General features: G+C 40.4%; 1 protein-coding gene across 6 annotated transcripts in view; it reads right to left on the bottom strand.

Moving 5' to 3' along the window:
- grip1 (glutamate receptor interacting protein 1) overlaps positions 1-17,861 on the bottom strand; it is a 76,410-nt gene that overhangs the window by 6,320 nt on the left and 52,229 nt on the right. For 3 of the 6 annotated variants that reach the window (XM_022200931.2, XM_022200928.2, XM_051959601.1), the window contains exons 6-26: positions 17,762-17,837; positions 17,542-17,687; positions 17,097-17,244; positions 16,785-16,954; positions 15,431-15,568; positions 15,114-15,263; positions 13,940-14,126; positions 13,423-13,568; positions 12,370-12,450; positions 11,953-12,022; positions 9,039-9,184; positions 7,020-7,164; positions 6,290-6,429; positions 5,802-6,005; positions 5,557-5,710; positions 4,936-4,974; positions 4,525-4,636; positions 2,661-2,693; positions 589-699; positions 292-408; positions 67-213 (exon numbers count right to left, since the gene is read on the bottom strand). In XM_022200931.2, the coding sequence (XP_022056623.2) occupies positions 67-213; positions 292-408; positions 589-699; positions 2,661-2,693; positions 4,525-4,636; positions 4,936-4,974; positions 5,557-5,710; positions 5,802-6,005; positions 6,290-6,429; positions 7,020-7,164; positions 9,039-9,184; positions 11,953-12,022; positions 12,370-12,450; positions 13,423-13,568; positions 13,940-14,126; positions 15,114-15,263; positions 15,431-15,568; positions 16,785-16,954; positions 17,097-17,244; positions 17,542-17,687; positions 17,762-17,837 (2,660 nt within the window). The remainder of the gene's footprint in view (positions 1-66; positions 214-291; positions 409-588; positions 700-2,660; positions 2,694-4,524; positions 4,637-4,935; positions 4,975-5,556; positions 5,711-5,801; positions 6,006-6,289; positions 6,430-7,019; positions 7,165-9,038; positions 9,185-11,952; positions 12,023-12,369; positions 12,451-13,422; positions 13,569-13,939; positions 14,127-15,113; positions 15,264-15,430; positions 15,569-16,784; positions 16,955-17,096; positions 17,245-17,541; positions 17,688-17,761; positions 17,838-17,861) is intronic. The other 3 variants (XM_022200930.2, XM_022200929.2, XM_051959545.1) reach the window with 3 other exon arrangements.

Genomic DNA, 17,861 nt, shown 5'->3' with positions numbered 1-17,861 from the left:
AGAAGTTTTTCAAAACCAAGGATCCAGGGTGGTGTGAGGATGTCTGACAGGTGTGTCTCTCTGTACCTGTAGTATTCGGTCGTAAGCTCGAAGGCCGCCACGCTCCGCCGGGCCTCCCGGTCGGATGTTATTCACATAGACACCGCGGTCCAACAAACCATCAGAAACACTGAACCCAAAATCCTCCAGGTCTGTGGCCTTCTCCAGAGTGAGCTGCAAACAGACACTTAGTTAGCATCAACACATTCACTTCATCACTGAGGACTTAATGATGGAGGAAGATGAGGTCACCTTGTGGAGTTCCACAGGGTTCTGGTTCAGGATCTCATTGACTTCCTGCCTCATCTTCCTCATGGCGAAGGCTCGGCGCTGAGGGTCAGAGGGCAGGGTGTTGGAACGGGGCGTCACCTGGGAAAACACCAAAAACTGCACTGAAAATACTAGAGGTGAAGCTGAGGGAGCAGTTACACTGTAAGGTTAATAAAACAGAATGTAGTGTAACGCAGTACAATGAAAAGTACTGTAATATAATCTAACCTAATAATATTCAGTGTACTGTAATATAACCTATAATAATGAACTCAGTACCTGTGGTCTGGAGCTGCTGCGCTCCTGGAAACTGGCCTGGCGTCCCAGCGTGCTGCGTAGAGGGGTGGGGTCGTGGTTCAGACTGAGGGTGGAGCCCGACATAATGGTCGCCTGGAGACAGCCAATCAGAGAACACCAGTCAGAAACATCCAATCAAATCCAACCCAGATATGAAGAAAACACGAAGGCCAAAGATCACGACCTGTAACCCCAGCCGGGACGCAACCTGTTTCTACTGATGGAATCTGTAGTGACTCTATCAACAGGCTCTATTGATGCTTCTGGTTTTCTACTTCCTAGGAACTGTTGGTGTTTTCATAATGACAAGATCTACTGAAAGAATCTATTAATGAGATCTACTGTTGTCTCTAACAACAAGATCAACTGATGGGATCTAATGAAATGATCTACTGTTGTCTGTGTTGTCAAGATTCACTGATGGGATCTAAAGTGACCACTGACAAATATCTATCGCTGGGATGTACTGTCATATTGAAAACAGGATCTACTGTTGTCTTTAGTAAAATATCTATTGCTGCTTCTATTAACATGATCTACTGTTGGGATCTATTGTTGTCTCCAGTAACGGTAAATAGTGAAGCAAACTATTGTTGTTTCAATTGACAAGATCTACTGCTGTCTCTACTTACAGAATCTATTGAGATGTATTGTTGTCTTGATTAAAATATCTATTGATGCAATCCATTGTTGTTTCTATACTGATAGGATCTACTGTTGTCTCTATTGATTAGATCTACTGATGGGATCTACTGTCTTATCTATCGTCAAGATCTACTGATGGAGTCGACAGTTGTCTCTATTAATGGGATCTAGTGAAGGGATCTACTGTTGTTTCTATTGACAAGATCAACTGATGGGATGTACTAATTTCTCTAGTAACCAGATCTAATGATGGGATCTACTGTCTCTAGTAACAGGATCTACTGTTGGAATCTGCTGTTGTATCCACTGACAGGATCTACTGTTGTCTTTATTAAAAGATCTATTGATGTAATCCATTGTTGTTTCTATTACCAGAATCTACTGATGGGATCTGCTGTTGTTATCTCTTGTTGTCTGTAGTAATTGGATCTACTGATGGAGTCAACTGTTGTCTCTGTATAGGATGTAGTGAAGGGATCTACTGTTGTTTCTATTAACAAGACCAACTGATGGGATCTACTTTTGTCTCCAAGCACAGGAGACAGGATCTACAGTCTTCTATATGGAAAACATGTACTATTACACATGTTTACAGGTCTATTGAATGGACTGACTGATGTCTCGAGTAAAAACAAGATCTAATGATGGAATCTATGTGGTCTGAAGTAACAGGATCTACCGTTGTTTCTAATGGACAAGATCTACTGATGGAATCGAGTGTTGTCTCAAAGGACAGGATTACAATTTTCTACTGTAAACATGTACTACTGAATATGTTTACGGTCTACTGAAGTGATCTACTGATGTCTCTATTAACAAGATCTTACAAATGAATGGAATCTACTGTTGTCTCTAGTAAAAGGATCAACTGTTGTCTTTGCTGTTAGAATCAGTTACTAAGATCTGTTCTGACAGATTTACTAACACTATCTACTCTTGTCTCTACTGTTAATGTCTACTACTCAAGTGCATTGTTCTGAGAATTCTACTTGGATTCTACTTTGTGTTTGATGATGGCGTTTGTCGACTCTTCAGTTCAAGCTGTCTCACGTCACCCAACAGATGCTGACTCGGCCAATCAGAGTCAAGGACTCATCAGACGCATGCATGACTGACAGATCTGCTGCATGACTGGCAAAACAAACGACCCATCAGGCCTTGCGCAAGCTCTCCCAGCATGCCTTGCTCAAACTGCCATGCCTGGTGCAACATGACTCTGCCACGTGATTGATCAGAAGCTGGGTGATGTCACTAAGATGTCACAATGACGTCACCATGGTCTGTTAGAGTGCGGTTAGAGTCACATTCAAAACCAGCGGACATGTCTGATGTCTGACAAGGCTGGAAGTCCAGTTACAGAGGAGAGAGGGGAGGACAGAGGGGAGTTAGTGGAGGGAGGAGGAGGATACCAGAGCGAGGAGGTGCGTCTCCTTTCCAGACTCCTGGAAGAGAAGGAGTCATTTCTCTTTTTACTGCTGTGTCTCCATAGAAGGTGTAAACATGAAGTTCTTTCAGCACCAACAAACACAACAAACTTTTATTACTCAGGACTGGGCAATACGTTAGCGTCACCATTTATCAATGTTCAGATACAAGCATGATGTTGATGCATCCAAATTTTCCAGTTGAACCCTCTAAACACGCTGGCTTTCATGGCCTGTTATCTTTTTTTTAAAAAAAACAACAAAATTACACCATCAGAGCGAGAAACTGAAAAAAAACAAAAAACAAAAAAACAAGAATGTCGTGCCAGATAGTCCCAAATAGACAATGAAATGATCATTTCTGATGCATAGTTCATCAAAATTACTTGATTCTACACTTCTTAATGTTTCCATGTTCATTTCTTTGCAGATGACACCGTTTTATATACCTCTGAATGTAAGCCTCATTCTTTCCAATTATCACTGGTTAACCCACTGAAAGTTTGAGCTTGTGAGTAGCATTTTATTTTTTAAAAAATCATTAAAATGACACCACTTATCAGCCAGAAACAGAAAAACAGAAAGAATCACCAGATTTTTACTTTCCAACGTTTCTCCATCAGTGCTGTGCTGTTGTGTCCAACCAAATTTAACACTAATTATATTTAATCTACATCTTTTTTTCACATGTCTGAAAAATAGCCAAAAAATAAACCGTTTCACCCGGTAATGTTAAAAAAGAATGAATTTTGTGTTTTCAGTGCCACCAAGAGGCTATTACTGAGTCAGCAGTGATCATATGATGAAGGGTATTTAGGTGAAAACTACTACTGACCTACACTAATGTTCAAAAGTTTGGGGTCAACCAGATAATTCCATGTTTTCCATGCAAACTCCCATTTTTATCCATGAGCTAGCATAACTGAACAAGGGTTTTCTGATCATCAATGAGCCTTTCAACACCATTAGCTAACACAATGTAGCATTAGAACACAGGAGTGATGGTTGCTGGAAATGTTCCTCTGTACCCCTATGGAGATATTCCATGCAACAATTCCAGATAGAATAGTCATTTACCACATTAACTATGTCTACACTGGATTTATCATTCACTTAATGTTATCTTCACTGAACAAAAAATGCTTTTCTTTTTTAAAATATAAGGACATCCCAAATTTTGAATGGTTGTGTGTAGTAAAAAAGCTCTGGGCCTGCATGGAAATGACCAAACCCCTGAAACAGAAACTGTTGAATCCATTAGTTTACTGTGAGTTTTGCTAATTATCTATCAAATTTATAATTATAAATACAATTATTTGAACCCTTGAACTCCAACATCCACTGGTACTTTGGAAAAGAATGTTTTCTTTGAAAAAAAAAAAACAAACAAAAAACAGGCAAAATCACATAACTTATTATTTAAAATGGTTAAATATCTAAAGAATGTGTAGCAGTCATTCTTTTCCAGTGTTTGTGACACCTGTGGACACTTGAGAATATGGCAAAATTGTTTATTTATTTATATTTCTCTCTTTCTTTATTCTGTTTCCATAGAGAAGTTTCTATTGCACTGAAAAATGAGCCCACAGTGAAGAAAAAGGGTTATTAGGCAGCTTCTTTCCCATTTAGACAAACTGTACACGTCATCCTCCAGCCAGCAGGGGGCGCTGCAAGGAGGAGTTAACACTTGAAAACGCATTTACTGAATACAAAAGTGTGTTTACATTCCTCAAAGTACAATAAATACTGTTTGTATCGGAGTACTGTAACTACACACCCAGCCCTACTGCGAGTACTACACCTTGTACAACTACTTCTACAACGACTTCTTCTTCGGTAGTTTGCTCACCTCCAGCTCTCTGAGGATGCCGCTCTGACCGCAGGTTTCCAGATCCTCCAGTGCCTGAGACCAGAAGTTCTCCTCCTGGTCTGGTTCTGTCCCGTCATGACCGACGGTGAACCTGAGGGGGTGAAAGGTCGGAGGTCAGCCAATCAGAGAAGAGGACGGCCACAGACAGACAGACAGACAGACAGACAGACAGACAGACAGACAGACAGACAGACAGACACACACACACACACAGAGGAGGCTGCTCATGCTGGTGAGTTGTCGACGGGACAACGTGCAGCGACGACAAACACGCCAGCAGGTGTATGTGTCGGCGTGGTGAGGTCAGAGGTCACCAGGTGAGGGGGGGGGGCGGGGTAACCGGTGTGACAGAGGACTGTGTGGGGGCGGGGTCAAAGGTCAGCGTGGTACCTGCTGTCAGAGATTAGACCGCTGGGCAGATTACAGCCTCTGCAGACAGAGACAGTTACTGCTGTTAGCTCCAGGCTACGCGTCCCATTGTTTTGAATGAGGAATGCTAGCAGCTAAGTGCAGACAGTGGGATGGCCATGTGTGATTTTACTGAAGTTTTCAGAACATAATATAGAAATTTCAGCTTGAATCAGAAAACTTTTATTTTTAATATACTTACTTTTAGCAGGTGTTTTTTCATTTAAATGTGAGGCTGTTTAAACAACAATATCTCAGGAATTATTAAAGATAAAGTGACACTTTCACTGTTGTGTCGCTGATTTTGTGTGACTTTAAAAGAAAAATGTAAATTTGATTAATTTGGAATAAAATCTACAACAAAATAAATACTTTCTGAACCTTTTCTTTGTTTAGACTTATTTCATTGAAAAACTGCTTCTCTTCTGTAAATAATTTGTAAATTTACTTTGCAAGGTTCTATAATTTGAGCCAAATTCAGATCTTTAATCTGTGATTATGTGATCATATCAGTATGCTTGTGATTTTACCAGATGCATAGCTTTATTTTTCCGTGTTTCCGGCTTATTTATTATATATTTGACGTAGTTTCTCGTCTCTCACCCTCCCAGCGGGGGGCGGTCCCAGTCGTCGTCACTCAGACCCAGATCTGACAGCGGATTGGCTCTCTGGCGGGTGGAGGAAGATGATTGGCTGTTGGTTGTCTTGGCGTTGCGCCACTCGTGGAAACTGTACGGAGACGACTGAAACGGAGGAGCTGCAGAGAGAAATAAACAAAGAAATAAATGAATAAATAAATAAAGGACTCGTGACGGCAGCAGACTTCAGGAGGTCAGAGGTCATCCTACCCGGGGTGGTGAAGCTGCCGTCCATGTTGGATCCGTCCCAGGATTCCACGGCGCTGTCGACCGACGGCAGCGTGCTGAACGCTCTCTGATTGGTCGGTGGCGCTACCATGACAACAGGCTCCTCCTCTCCGTCCGGGTTGTCGGGGTTCAAAACCAAACCGGGTCCAAGTCCAGGACCGATGACACAAGACTTAGGACTGGAGACTGAAGCGAGACAGAGATGGTCATCTGGATGTTCATGGACATATATATTTGTACATATATTTATGTGTATTTGTACATACATGAGTGCATTTGTAGGAGTACATGTGCATGTTTGTGCATATACTTGTATGTGTACATGTGCATACTTGGACGTATACATGTGAGTATTTGTGTATACAGTTGTGTGTATTTGTACATTTACATGTGTATATTTGTGCATATATAGTGTGTATTTGTACATACACATTGTGTACTATTACTTCTATAAAGTGAGTACTACTCACGTTCTCCCTGCTTCTTGATCTTCAGCGTCACCGTCTCTCCTGCCTGCTGTAACAAACTGATGGCTTCGCTCAGAGGTTTTCCCTTCAGGCTGCTGCTGTTTATGGCCAGAATTCGATCTCCGACGTGGATCGCTCCCGTCCTTAAAACAACAACAACAACAACATAAACACTCAGGAGGTAAACAAACATTGATCAACACAGTTTATTAGACGATCAGCGGCTGCAGATGTTCTGTTTGTCGGCTGATATTACACAGAAAACAATAAAACACAGTTTAAAACGGTATTTCTTTCTTATTCAGTTGATATTCCATAGAAGTACATTCACTCAAATGAAAATAAAACAGTAAAACACTATTAAAATGTATGAAATAGACAAAAAATAACATTAAATGAATTAAAATTGTAGGAATGATGAAGAAAATTGTGTAAAAATAGAATATAGTCATGATATTATTCATTATTAACAGTAGGGGGCGACATTCTCCACTGCTTTTCACATTTAATTCTTGTTTTCACTGAAACTGGTTGAGTTTTCTTCAATTCTTCTTATGAAACACATTTTAGAGTTTATTTTAGTTCCTTAAATCTGAATTTATTTACATTTCCGTCACATTTTTGTTTCCAAATGCAACAATATTCCCTCCTATAGTTGATCAGTTAATGTATGTTTGGATCTGTAGCTGCAGTATTTATTTGTTTTCGTGGTTCTAATGGTTCTCAGTCATACCTCTCAGCCAGGCCGCCTTTGCTCAGTGAGGAGATGATGATGGGGTCGAAGGGTTCCTCGGTGCCGGAGATGGTGATTCCCAGTGGACCTCCGTACCTCTGAAGCTCCACCGTGTAGATGATGCTGCCGGACACTTCCTGTTCATCTGGAACGTTCAAAAAAGATTCAGTCTGATTAACCAGCAAGCTGTAGATGTAAAGTTTGTCCTGAAAGTGGCTAACAAAGGATCTCAGGAGGTTCTAGTTGGTCTTCAAGAGGTTTTATGGATCCTTAGTAAGTCTTTAGGTGTCCTTGAGATGCGAGGAACTTGAAGCCCTAAATTTTATCAACCAGTCGCTACAGATTTCGATGTTCTGGATTTGTTTCTAGTTGTCATTGAGGACTTTGGACAGACAGTTCTCGGGGTTCCTTACCAGGTTCTGGTAATACCTGATCAGGTTTTAGAAGCCAAAAGTTGCTGAAAATGTTGTACCTGCAGCTCCCTGAAGAGATTCTAGGAGTTCTAAAGGTTTTGAGGGTACAGGATGAATTTCTAGCTGTCTTTGAGGACCTTCAAGAGAAGGTAGTCCTTCTGAGCTTCTTAACCAGGTTCTAGTATTCCAAATAAGGTTTTAGGAGCTGCTGAATGTGTGTTGAGGGTTGCTGAGAAGGATTTACAGTCATTTTAGACTATCCTAAAAGTTCTCCTTAAGGCATTGAAGAGGAACTTGATGGGGTCTTCGAAAAGGTTATTAAGAACACCTAAGTGTTTGCTGAAGATTGAAGGAGTACTGGATTAGCTTGTAGATGTCTTTGATGACTTTTAACAAACAGTTCTAGAGGTTCCTGACCAGGTTCGAGTTACATCTGATGATTACTGAGGAGATCTAAATCAATATATGCTTAAAGCTCTTTGTCGAGGTTCTAAGGGTTCTCAAACTTTTGAGGATACTGGATTAGCTTCTAAATGTCTTTGTTGACCTCCAACAGGAAGTGGTCCTTATGGCTCTCTAGGGGTTTAAAGGAGCCACTAAACAGGTCTTAAAGAGAAGTTCTAGGGGTTCTTAAGGTTCCAGAAACACAGGATTGGGTTTTAGATGTCCTGAGAACTTTTGACACCAAGCATTCTTAAGGGACCTCAAGAGGTTTTTGTCTAAGTTGTAGTAGTACCAGAAGAGGCTTTTGGAGTTGCTGAAGAAGTTCTTGTTGTCCTTGAGACTGTCCACAGTAAGTGTTCTTTATGAGGTTCTAGGGTTTCTTGACCAGGTTCTAATGATAATGACTTTTAAGGAGCCACAAAATATGTCTTAACGGTTGTTGAAGAGGTTTTAAATGTCCTTTTAGATGTCCCTAAAAATATTCTAAGGATTTCTATTTCTAGGAGTTCTTAAGGTTCCAGTGGATTTAGATTAGTTTCTGAGTTTAACAGTCAGTTTGGACTCCTAGTGGCTCTTGGCCGGGTTCTGGTAGAACCTGATGAGGTTTCAGGAGTCTAAGAAAATATCTTAAGAAATGTTGTGTTTTTGTTGTCATTCAACATGTTTCTAAAGGTTCCTAAAAGAGTTCTTGGGGTTCTCCAGGTCCCAGAGACACTGGATTGTTTTCTAGTTGTCTTTGAGAGTATTTGATGAGGTTTAGAGGACTCTGCTGGGATCCCAGAGGTCATGAAAAGGTCCTAAAGGCTATTAAGAAAGTTCTAGAGGTTGCTATGGCAGTAAATTATATTCTGGCTGTCCTTGAGAACCTTTGGCAATAAGTATACTTTCAGAGTTTTAAAAGGTTCTTACAAGGGTTTGGTAAAATCCAAATCTGGTGATGTTTCAGGATCCAGTAAAAGGTCTTAAAGGTTGTTGAAGTTTTAGTTCACATTCAAACCATTAGGAAACCTGAAGGAGTTTGATGGAATGTTGTCCACAAAAACATCTATTAGTCCTTGAAGAGGTTTTAAGAGTCTTTGTGGATGTTTTATGAATTCCTACTGGAATCTACTTTTTCCAATCATTTTCTTGCTTTGAGGAACAGATTAAAAAAAATAAAAACCTGAGTTGTCTTCATCTTTGCGGATCTTCAGCTTGACGAGTTCCTCACACTGCTGGAGGATCTGAACGGCTTCCTCCATGGAACAGTTCTCCACTCGGATGTTATCGATGGCCAGCAGCTTGTCTCCGAGCTCCAACGTTCCCGTCCTGAAGAGAAAAACAGGTGGACCTTCAGAACTATATACACAGCACTAGATCAACTAACATGAGAACTTGAACTGCTTGATCTTGGCCGTCTTCTGTTCTAAAACTACTTCTGTTTATGATAAAATGTTAATTTTAGTTGAGTCTTTTTCTCTGAATTCTGAGGAGATTTACCAACATTTTTGTGCTGAACATCAGAGATAATAAAATCCTCTGAAACTGTGAGACGTTGCCAACTCCCGTCCCATTAGTCGATTTATTTTAATTATCGTTTCTCTGAATAATGAGTCTGTTCATGATTCTGTGTTTTTTCTGTCCGGTGATGTCTTGTTCAGAGCAAACAGATGCTACCTGCTGGTGGGAAAACAGAAGCTCTTCGGCTGAGATTTTCTGCTTCACCCTCTAGAACACATGACCTACAAACCACAACACAAACACAAACCACACATGGACACACACCAGCACACACTCTGACTCGGACTGTTAGCCTAATTAACCAACCGTCTGCAGGCAGCTGATGGAGCTTCAACACAGCTGACACTATTTATTTTACTACTGTACCACAAACTGTACAAATGTGTCCGACTGAAATCTGTTGGCACCTTCTGGAGGCTCTTTCTGGGGAATAAAAACTAATCCTGATGGTGTAAAACGTTAGATTTGAGACTAACGTTTGTCCTGAAAGCGGTGCTACAAGAAACAACAAGAGAAGAACAAAGGATTCGAGAAGGTTCTAGTTGGTTGGCAAGAGGTTTTACGGCTCCTTAGTGAGTCTTTAGGTGTCCTATTGAGATGTGAGGCTTGGAGAATCTTTTTGGTTTAGGATGGGTTTAGGTTGTATTTAGGCTGGTTTAGGTTGTGTTAATATTGGGTTTAGGTTGTGTTGGGGTTTGGGTGTGTTTCGGTTGGTTTTAGGTTGCATATAGGTGGGTATAGGTGGGATTTAAGTTGGGTTTACAGTCCCTATCATAAGTATTCACCCCCTTTGATGTTTTACCCTTTTATTGCTTTCATAAATCAATCATGATCAATAAAATGTGGCTCTCTTAACACAAACATTTATTGGAAAAAAAAAACTCTTTAATGTCAAAGTGAAAACAGATTTCTATAAAGTAATGTTAATGAAAGAAAATTATACAAATGAAAATAATTGTTTGCATAATTATTCACCCCTTTTTAATTTAATGGTCTAATTCAATAGAGGTCCATCAAATTGTTGCCAATAGTCTCACAATTAGTGAAATGAAGATCACCTGAGTGGTGTGGGTGTGTTTCAAGTGATTGAGTTGTAAAACACCTGTCTGAAGGGTCCAGAGAGTGGTTGATCAGTATTCCTGGCTACCATGACACCATGAAGACAGAAGAACACTCTAAGCAACTCAGGGAAAGGGTTATTGAGAAGTACAATTCAGGGGATGGTTACAAAAACATTTCCAAGGCACTGAACATCCCCCGGAGTTCAGTGAAATCAGTTATCAAGAAATGGAAGGAATATGGCACTTGTGTGAATCTGCCTAGATCAGGCCGCCCTCGTAAACTGAGTGACCTACAAGTAGGAGACTAGTGAGAGAAGCCACCAAGACCCTACAACTACTCTGAAGGAGTTACACGCTTCAGCTGCTGAGATGGGAGAGACTGTGCATGTAGCAACTGCTGCCCGGGTTCTTCACCGGTCAAAGCTTTATGGGAGAGTGGCAATGAGAAAGCCACTGATGAAGAAAAGTCATATTAGATCTGGACTAGAGTTTGCCAAAAAGCACGTGGAAGACTCCATGGTCAAGTGGAAGAAGATTCTTTGGTCTGGTGAGACCAAAATTGAGCTTTTTGGCCATCAGACAAGACGTCATGTTTGGGGGAAACCAAACACTGCACATCACCAAAAACACACCATCCCCACTGTGAAGCATGGTGGTGGCAGCATCATGCTGTGGGGATGTTTCTCAGCAACTGGACCTGGAAGGCTTGTAAAGATAGAGGGCAGAATGAATGCTGCAAAATACACTGAAATCCTGGGGGACAATCTTTTTCAGTCTGCAAGAGAACTACGTCTTGGGAGAAGATTTATTTTCCAGCAAGACAATGATCCAAAACATACTGCAAAAGCTACACAGGAATGGTTAAAAAAGAACCAGGTAAATGTTCTGGAGTGGCCGAGTCAAAGCCCAGACCTCGATCCTATAGAGAATTAGTGGCTGGACTTGAAAAGGGTTGTTCATGCCCGATACCCGCGCAACCTGACAGAGCTTGAGCAGTTTTGCAAAGAAGAATGGAGCAAAACTGCAGTGGGCAGATGTGCAGACTGACTGAGACCTATCCACACAGACTCACTGCTGTGATTGCAGCCAAAGGTGCATCTACGAAATACTGACTTGAAGGGGGGGAATAATTATGCAAACAATTATTTTCATTTATAGAATTTTCTTTCATTAACATTACTTTATAGAAATCTGTTTTCACTTTGACATTAAAGAGTTTTTCCTATAAATTTTTGTGTTAAGAGCCAAATGTTATTGACCATGATTGATTTATGAAAGCAATAAAAGGGTAAAACATCAAAGGGGGTGAATACTTATGATAGGCACTGTAGATGGCTTTAGGCGGATTTAGGTGTGTTTAGGTTATATTTAGGTTGGTTTTGGTTTGGTATAGGTGATTCCAGGTTATATTTAGGGTAGTTTCGGTTGGGTATAGGTGGGTTTAGGTTATATATAGATTGGGTTTAGGTTGATTTAGGTTGTGTTTAGATTATTTGTAGGTTTTTCTTAGGTTACCTGTGAGCCACGCTGCCCTTCTTGATGTCGGAGATGATCAGAGGATCTCCTGGTTTCCTGTTGGACGGAGCTGCACAAACACACAAATGGCAGAAGATGAATTCACTCGGAAAACAAGCAGAGAGGCGTAAATAATTGAAATCGGTTACGCTGCTGCTACTAAAGATAATATGTTAAACACAGAAAAAGAAATCAAACCAGGAAATGTCACAGTGGAGTGAAAAACAGGCTGAATTTATTATGATCTGGGATGAAAGTTTCATTTCCCAGCTGTCTTCACATGATGTAAGACCAAAGCAGATCCGTCAGATGATGCAATAAGCAGCGGATTATGGTTGTACGTTTGTCAAATAACCCCTGAGACTCGGTGCTTCAGTTCTTACGCTGGAGTTTCACGAGTTCATGTTTTTTACTCACAGCTGATGGTGATTCCCAGCTCCACTCCTGGTTTCTTCGGGAGCTTGACGTGAAACGTTCCTGAACTGGGAATAACCGACTCTGGAAACAGAAAAACGAGGAAACTTCGCTTGAAGGGAAACAAAAACTTTATTCTCAGGATATTATTTTATTCATTTAAACCCTCAGAACATGAAGTGAAGCAGTTTGTGGCCCATTTTTACCCACCGAGGACTCATTTGATGTCACAAAATAAGAAAAAAAGCAGATTTTTGACAATTTATTGTGCAAAAATGGTACAAAACTAGAATCAGCATGTCCAATACTTTATATATACTGTAGATGTTACCGATACTGTAGAAAAATATTGTCTCAACATACTTATAACATATTTAACTACATTTTTTTACATCCTCAACAAGACATTTTCATCTCATTTCTGTTGCTTTGTGTTGAATTTTTGTCATATTTTCCATATTATTTAATATTTTTGTAGTTTTCAGGCTCAGGTTTTCTCTGTTGGTCGTTGTTGAGTCAGTCCTGGAGAATCACTCGTGTTGTGGATAGAAGAATTTGTATTTTTTCACAGAATCTGGCTCAAACTGTTGACTTTTTGGTGTTTTTTTCAAAGTTTCTCTAATCAGTAAATCTATTTGCTCCTGGATCAGTGTTCGTTTACTTTGGGCTTCTTTCTGACAAGAACAACGTCTAGGCATCAACGGATTTTCTTTTTCTCACGGCTACGAGCCACAAACTGTCTGTGATTCACCGGCGACAGCTTGTTGTGTTGTTCTATTAAACCGAGGCGTGGGCGGATATTTACACCCGGCGGAGAGTTTCACGTTCACAAAGACGAGCGACTGGCAGCCGATCGGCCAAACAGACGGACGGCTACAAAGAAAAAGAAAAAACTGGGACTGAAAGTGAACCTCTGGAAGCTTTCATTCACAGAGAAGACAACGAGGGAAACTATAAATGAACTCATTAAAAGCAGAGTTTTAACGAGTCTGATTCAGGATTGTGAGATAATAAAAGTGTGATTCGGTTCTAAATGTGTTTATTAAACGTTCGTACCGGCGACGTCGAACTCGATCTCCAGCGTGAGTTGAGCCGTGATGGACGAGTCTCTGAGCATCTGGTTTGTTTCCTCCAGAGTCGAGTCTTCGGTCGGGACGCCGTTGATGGATAAAATCCTGTCGCCGATCTGCAGGATTCCACATCTACACAAACAAAAACACGTTTCTTACTCAGCTTATAGTTCTTTCATCCAGAAAACCTTAAAAGATTCGCAATTAACGTAAAGGTTTAAGTCACATTTTGAGACGAAACAAAGACCTAAATGATCCACAAGTTTTCAAAGATGATCAATTTTCTGTTCCAAAACTGCATAAAATTTACAAAGTAAGATAAAACCAAATAAAAAATGCAATAAAACACACAAAAGTTACAGCACTTGAAAAAATTATAAATTATGCAAGAAATTTTTGAAAAACATTACAATAATTAAAAACAAATTAAACAAACTCAGGTTAAAAAATGTCATAAAATCTAAATCTAAATAAATATATTCATAAATAATTGATCTGTCCACCTCTCTGCTGGGCTGTCAGGGTCGATGTAGGCGATGAGCGGCGGCGACGACAGCGTTTCCGTGGCGAAGACTCCGCCCTGCAGCTGCAGGCCGAACCCCATGATGCCGTCTCCTAGCAACGTCACCTCCGTGGTTTCCGTGTGAACGACCTGACCGGCGAGACCGACGGTGCTGGAGGCCAGAGACACTGAGAGACGGAGACAAAAATTTAACCGATTTAGGATTTAATTTAGCGTCTCTGAGGTCAGAGTTTGAGTATTAACAGTCGGTCACTTTACACGACTAAAGTAGATTCATTTATGGGAGGAGAAGACACACAAAGAGACAGAAAACAAACACAAAACATGAAAAAACTCATCAAAAAATATAACATACAAAGAAACACAAAAAAACTCACAAAAGCATAAAAAAACAAAAACATAAAAATGCACAAAAACACAAAAAATACAAAAACATACAAAACAGAAGAACACAAAAAATAAAAAACACACAAAAAAAGCACAAAAAATAAAAACATAAAAAAGCACAAAACCACGAAAAACTAAAATACACTTAAAAACACACAAAAAATGCACAAAATGCACAAAAACACAAAAAATACAAAAACATACAAAACAGAAGAACACAAAAAAATAAAAAACACACAAAAAAGCTCAAAGCATGAAAAATGCACAGAAAGAAGTAACAGAAAAATGCCCGAAAACATAAAAATACATTTAAAAAAAACTCACAAAACACAGAACTACCAAAAAAAGCCAAAAAAACCAAAACAATTACAGGCAAAAAGAATTGAAGGAACACAAAAATACACAAAACCAAAAAAGAAACACAATAGAAACATGAAAAACATCAAGAAAGCTCACAAAAACATAAAATCTTAAAACAAAAAAACATTTAAAAACACAAACAACACAAAAAGTGCAGTACACTTAAACAAATGAAAAGCATTTCTCATATTGTCAGTATTTCTTTAGCACATCGTTGCCATGACTCCAGAAATAAACTCATATAAATAATATACATATATATATATATATATATATATATATATATATATATATATATATATATATATATATATATGTATATATATATTTAATATCATCAATAAATAACATAAAGACTGATGAATCTATAATAATATCAATAACTAACGGAGACTTTAAACCCTCACAGGAGCTCTTGAAGTCCTTCTTCTTGGTCTTCCTCCTCATCAGCGTCCCTCTAGGACTGGTAGGATACAGGTTCCGGGGCAGAGTGTTCATGTTCAGAGACGACAGGCTGTAGGCCGACATGGAGCCGGGAGAGAACGAGTGGCTGAGAGCTGGACGCAGGAAGCACAAACACAACGTCACTGCAACGTCACAACAACGTCACAGTTACACAACGTCACAACATACACAACAACATCACAACACAACCTTTCAGAATAAAACACCTGACACACAGAACACGCTCCCTTTCAAAATAAACACAGAGACGACCACGTACGAGGGTTGTTCGTATGGCGGTTGTGCGATCTGGCGCCTGATTGGTCGGGGTGGTAGGTGTTGTAGTGGTAGGGGGGGAGGATGGGGGCGGAGCCTCCAGTTTCCCAGGGGAGGGGGCGGGGACTACGCTGCACCTTGACTGCACGCACACACACACACACACACACACACACACACACACACAAGGGAAGGTCAGGGTTAAGACAGGAGGATCAGAGGTCAAAGGTCAGGAGGTGTTTCCATAGAAACATGTAGAAACCTCAGGATGGTCATTTTTGGTTCAAACTATCAGGAGAGTTTAACTCCTCAATGCCAAAATCTTTTAAAACTGCTAAAATGACGCTTGACAGCAGAAAGGACTCAGATTTCCAACTTTCTGACGGTCCTTAAACTACTCATCTGTCCATTAGGAAAATCTGACCATCAGAATCACTTTATTCTACGTGTCTCATTTGAAATATCTCCAAATATTAACGGTTTGCGGTAAGCAGATTTTGTAAAAAAAAATCTGCATTTTTTAGCACAAATAGAAAAAAAGACTGACTCAGCTGTGACCAACAGTCACATAACAAAAATTCAGAAAGTTTTCAGCTGAAATGCACATTGTCTGAGGTATCTACATGTTTGTATGAAAGAACGACATTACACTTTCATAAAAGATTACTTATTCATGTAATCTTTTATCTACACACCAACTATTATAACTACTGTTTTTCCATTTAGTTTCTGTGTTTGTTTTTTGATCACATGCACTGAATCCTTATTTGTATTTTCTGAGTGAAGCTGCAGTATCAGTGAAACTATGGAGGAGTTTATTGTAAAAAAAAAAAAGCTTTATTATTTATTCACATGTAAACTTCAGACAAAATTAAAGAAATAAAACATCTCTGTGTTTCGCAACTCTGCTGCTGCAGGAAAACACTGCAGCATGTTGTGGTGCGTTCAGGGACGATTAGGTTTAGCACGCCTGTGTTTAATCTGTATTGTGGTGCATTCAAGGCCTAATAAGTTTGATGTTCATGTGTTTAAATTATGCTGTGATGGATCTCTTGAGTGTAGTCTTGTGATTATATCGAGCTAGCACACATTAAAGGCCTCTTTAGTGTGTCATATATGTGTTTTCAGGGCCTCTTATGCGTGTTGTACGTATTTACACCATGTTGTGGTGCGTTCAGGGTCTCTTCAACATGTTATATATGCTGGTGCTGTGGCGCGTTCAGGGCCTCTTATGTGTGTTGTACGTGTTTATACCATGTTGTGGGATGTTCAAGGCCTCTCCATTGTGTTGTATATGTGTTTATATCGTGCTGTGGTGCATTCAGGGCCTCTCCAGAATGTATTACACATGCTGTTACCGTGCTGTGGTGCGTTCAGGGCCGGTCGGGCCTGGTGCTGAGGCAGGATCTCCATGCGGACGGTCTGACAGGAAGCTGAGAGCAGCTGAGTGGCTTCAGCCAGAGAACAGAACTCCATCGACTTCCCATCAACAGACAGGATGTGATCTCCTGCATGGAGAGCACCACATCTACGCAAAACACACACAGACAGACACACAAAACCCACAAAGAAGCATAAAACACACACAGAGAAACGTACACAAGAAGGTCAGCGACTCCTGAGAAAACTAAATCAAACAGGAAACCTATCAGAGGTCAGAGGTCATCTACCTGTCGGCTATGCTGGCCGGTTTCACTTTGTCGATGATGATGACCTGCTTGCTGCAGAACATGGAGGTGGACAAAGCCACGCCCAGACTGGAGCCGGTTGCCTTGGCAACCTCTACCAGCAACGGTCCTGACGCCGTGGCAACCGAATCTGATGAGGAAGAAAACATGAATTTTAAATGAAACGGAGTTCCACAGGGTTCTATCCCAGATCCTCCTTTATTTCATCTCAACACATCTTCCAACTTGCTTTAATTTTAAACAATCCTAATATCTGAAACCATAAATAAGCAGATGACACTCTATTTTACATGTCACTTTGTAATTATTTCCTACTTTCTATTTTTTTATGTATTTACTTTAGATTATCGTGAAAAATGAACCACAGTGAAGAAACAAGATGAGTACAACATGAAACAACATCAGTAAAATAATCAGTAAAACTGACCCATGACGGAGACGTCGTACTCGATCAGCAGCGTCGCTTCCTGTCCGCATTGCTTCAGGATACTCATGGCTTCAGACAGCGTGCTGCCATGGAGACGGATCCCATCGATGCTTAGCAACCGATCGCCCGGCTTCACAGTTCCTTCCCTGCAGGGAGAGAGAAAGTGTCAGTTTCTACAGAAGCTCCAGAGGGTTAAAAAAGCCATCCGGAGATCATATACCGGTCGGCCGGACCGCCAGGTCGGATGGTTGTCACAACGATGGGACGAGACTTGTTCCGGTCTTCATGGGCTCCGCCTGTAAAACATGATGTCATGTTTT

This window comes from Acanthochromis polyacanthus, chromosome 1 (assembly GCF_021347895.1).
Source record: "Acanthochromis polyacanthus isolate Apoly-LR-REF ecotype Palm Island chromosome 1, KAUST_Apoly_ChrSc, whole genome shotgun sequence".
Taxonomy (NCBI): domain Eukaryota; kingdom Metazoa; phylum Chordata; class Actinopteri; family Pomacentridae; genus Acanthochromis; species Acanthochromis polyacanthus.
The sequence above is the reverse complement of the archived record's forward strand: the minus strand, read 5'-3'. Positions and strand labels throughout refer to the sequence as shown.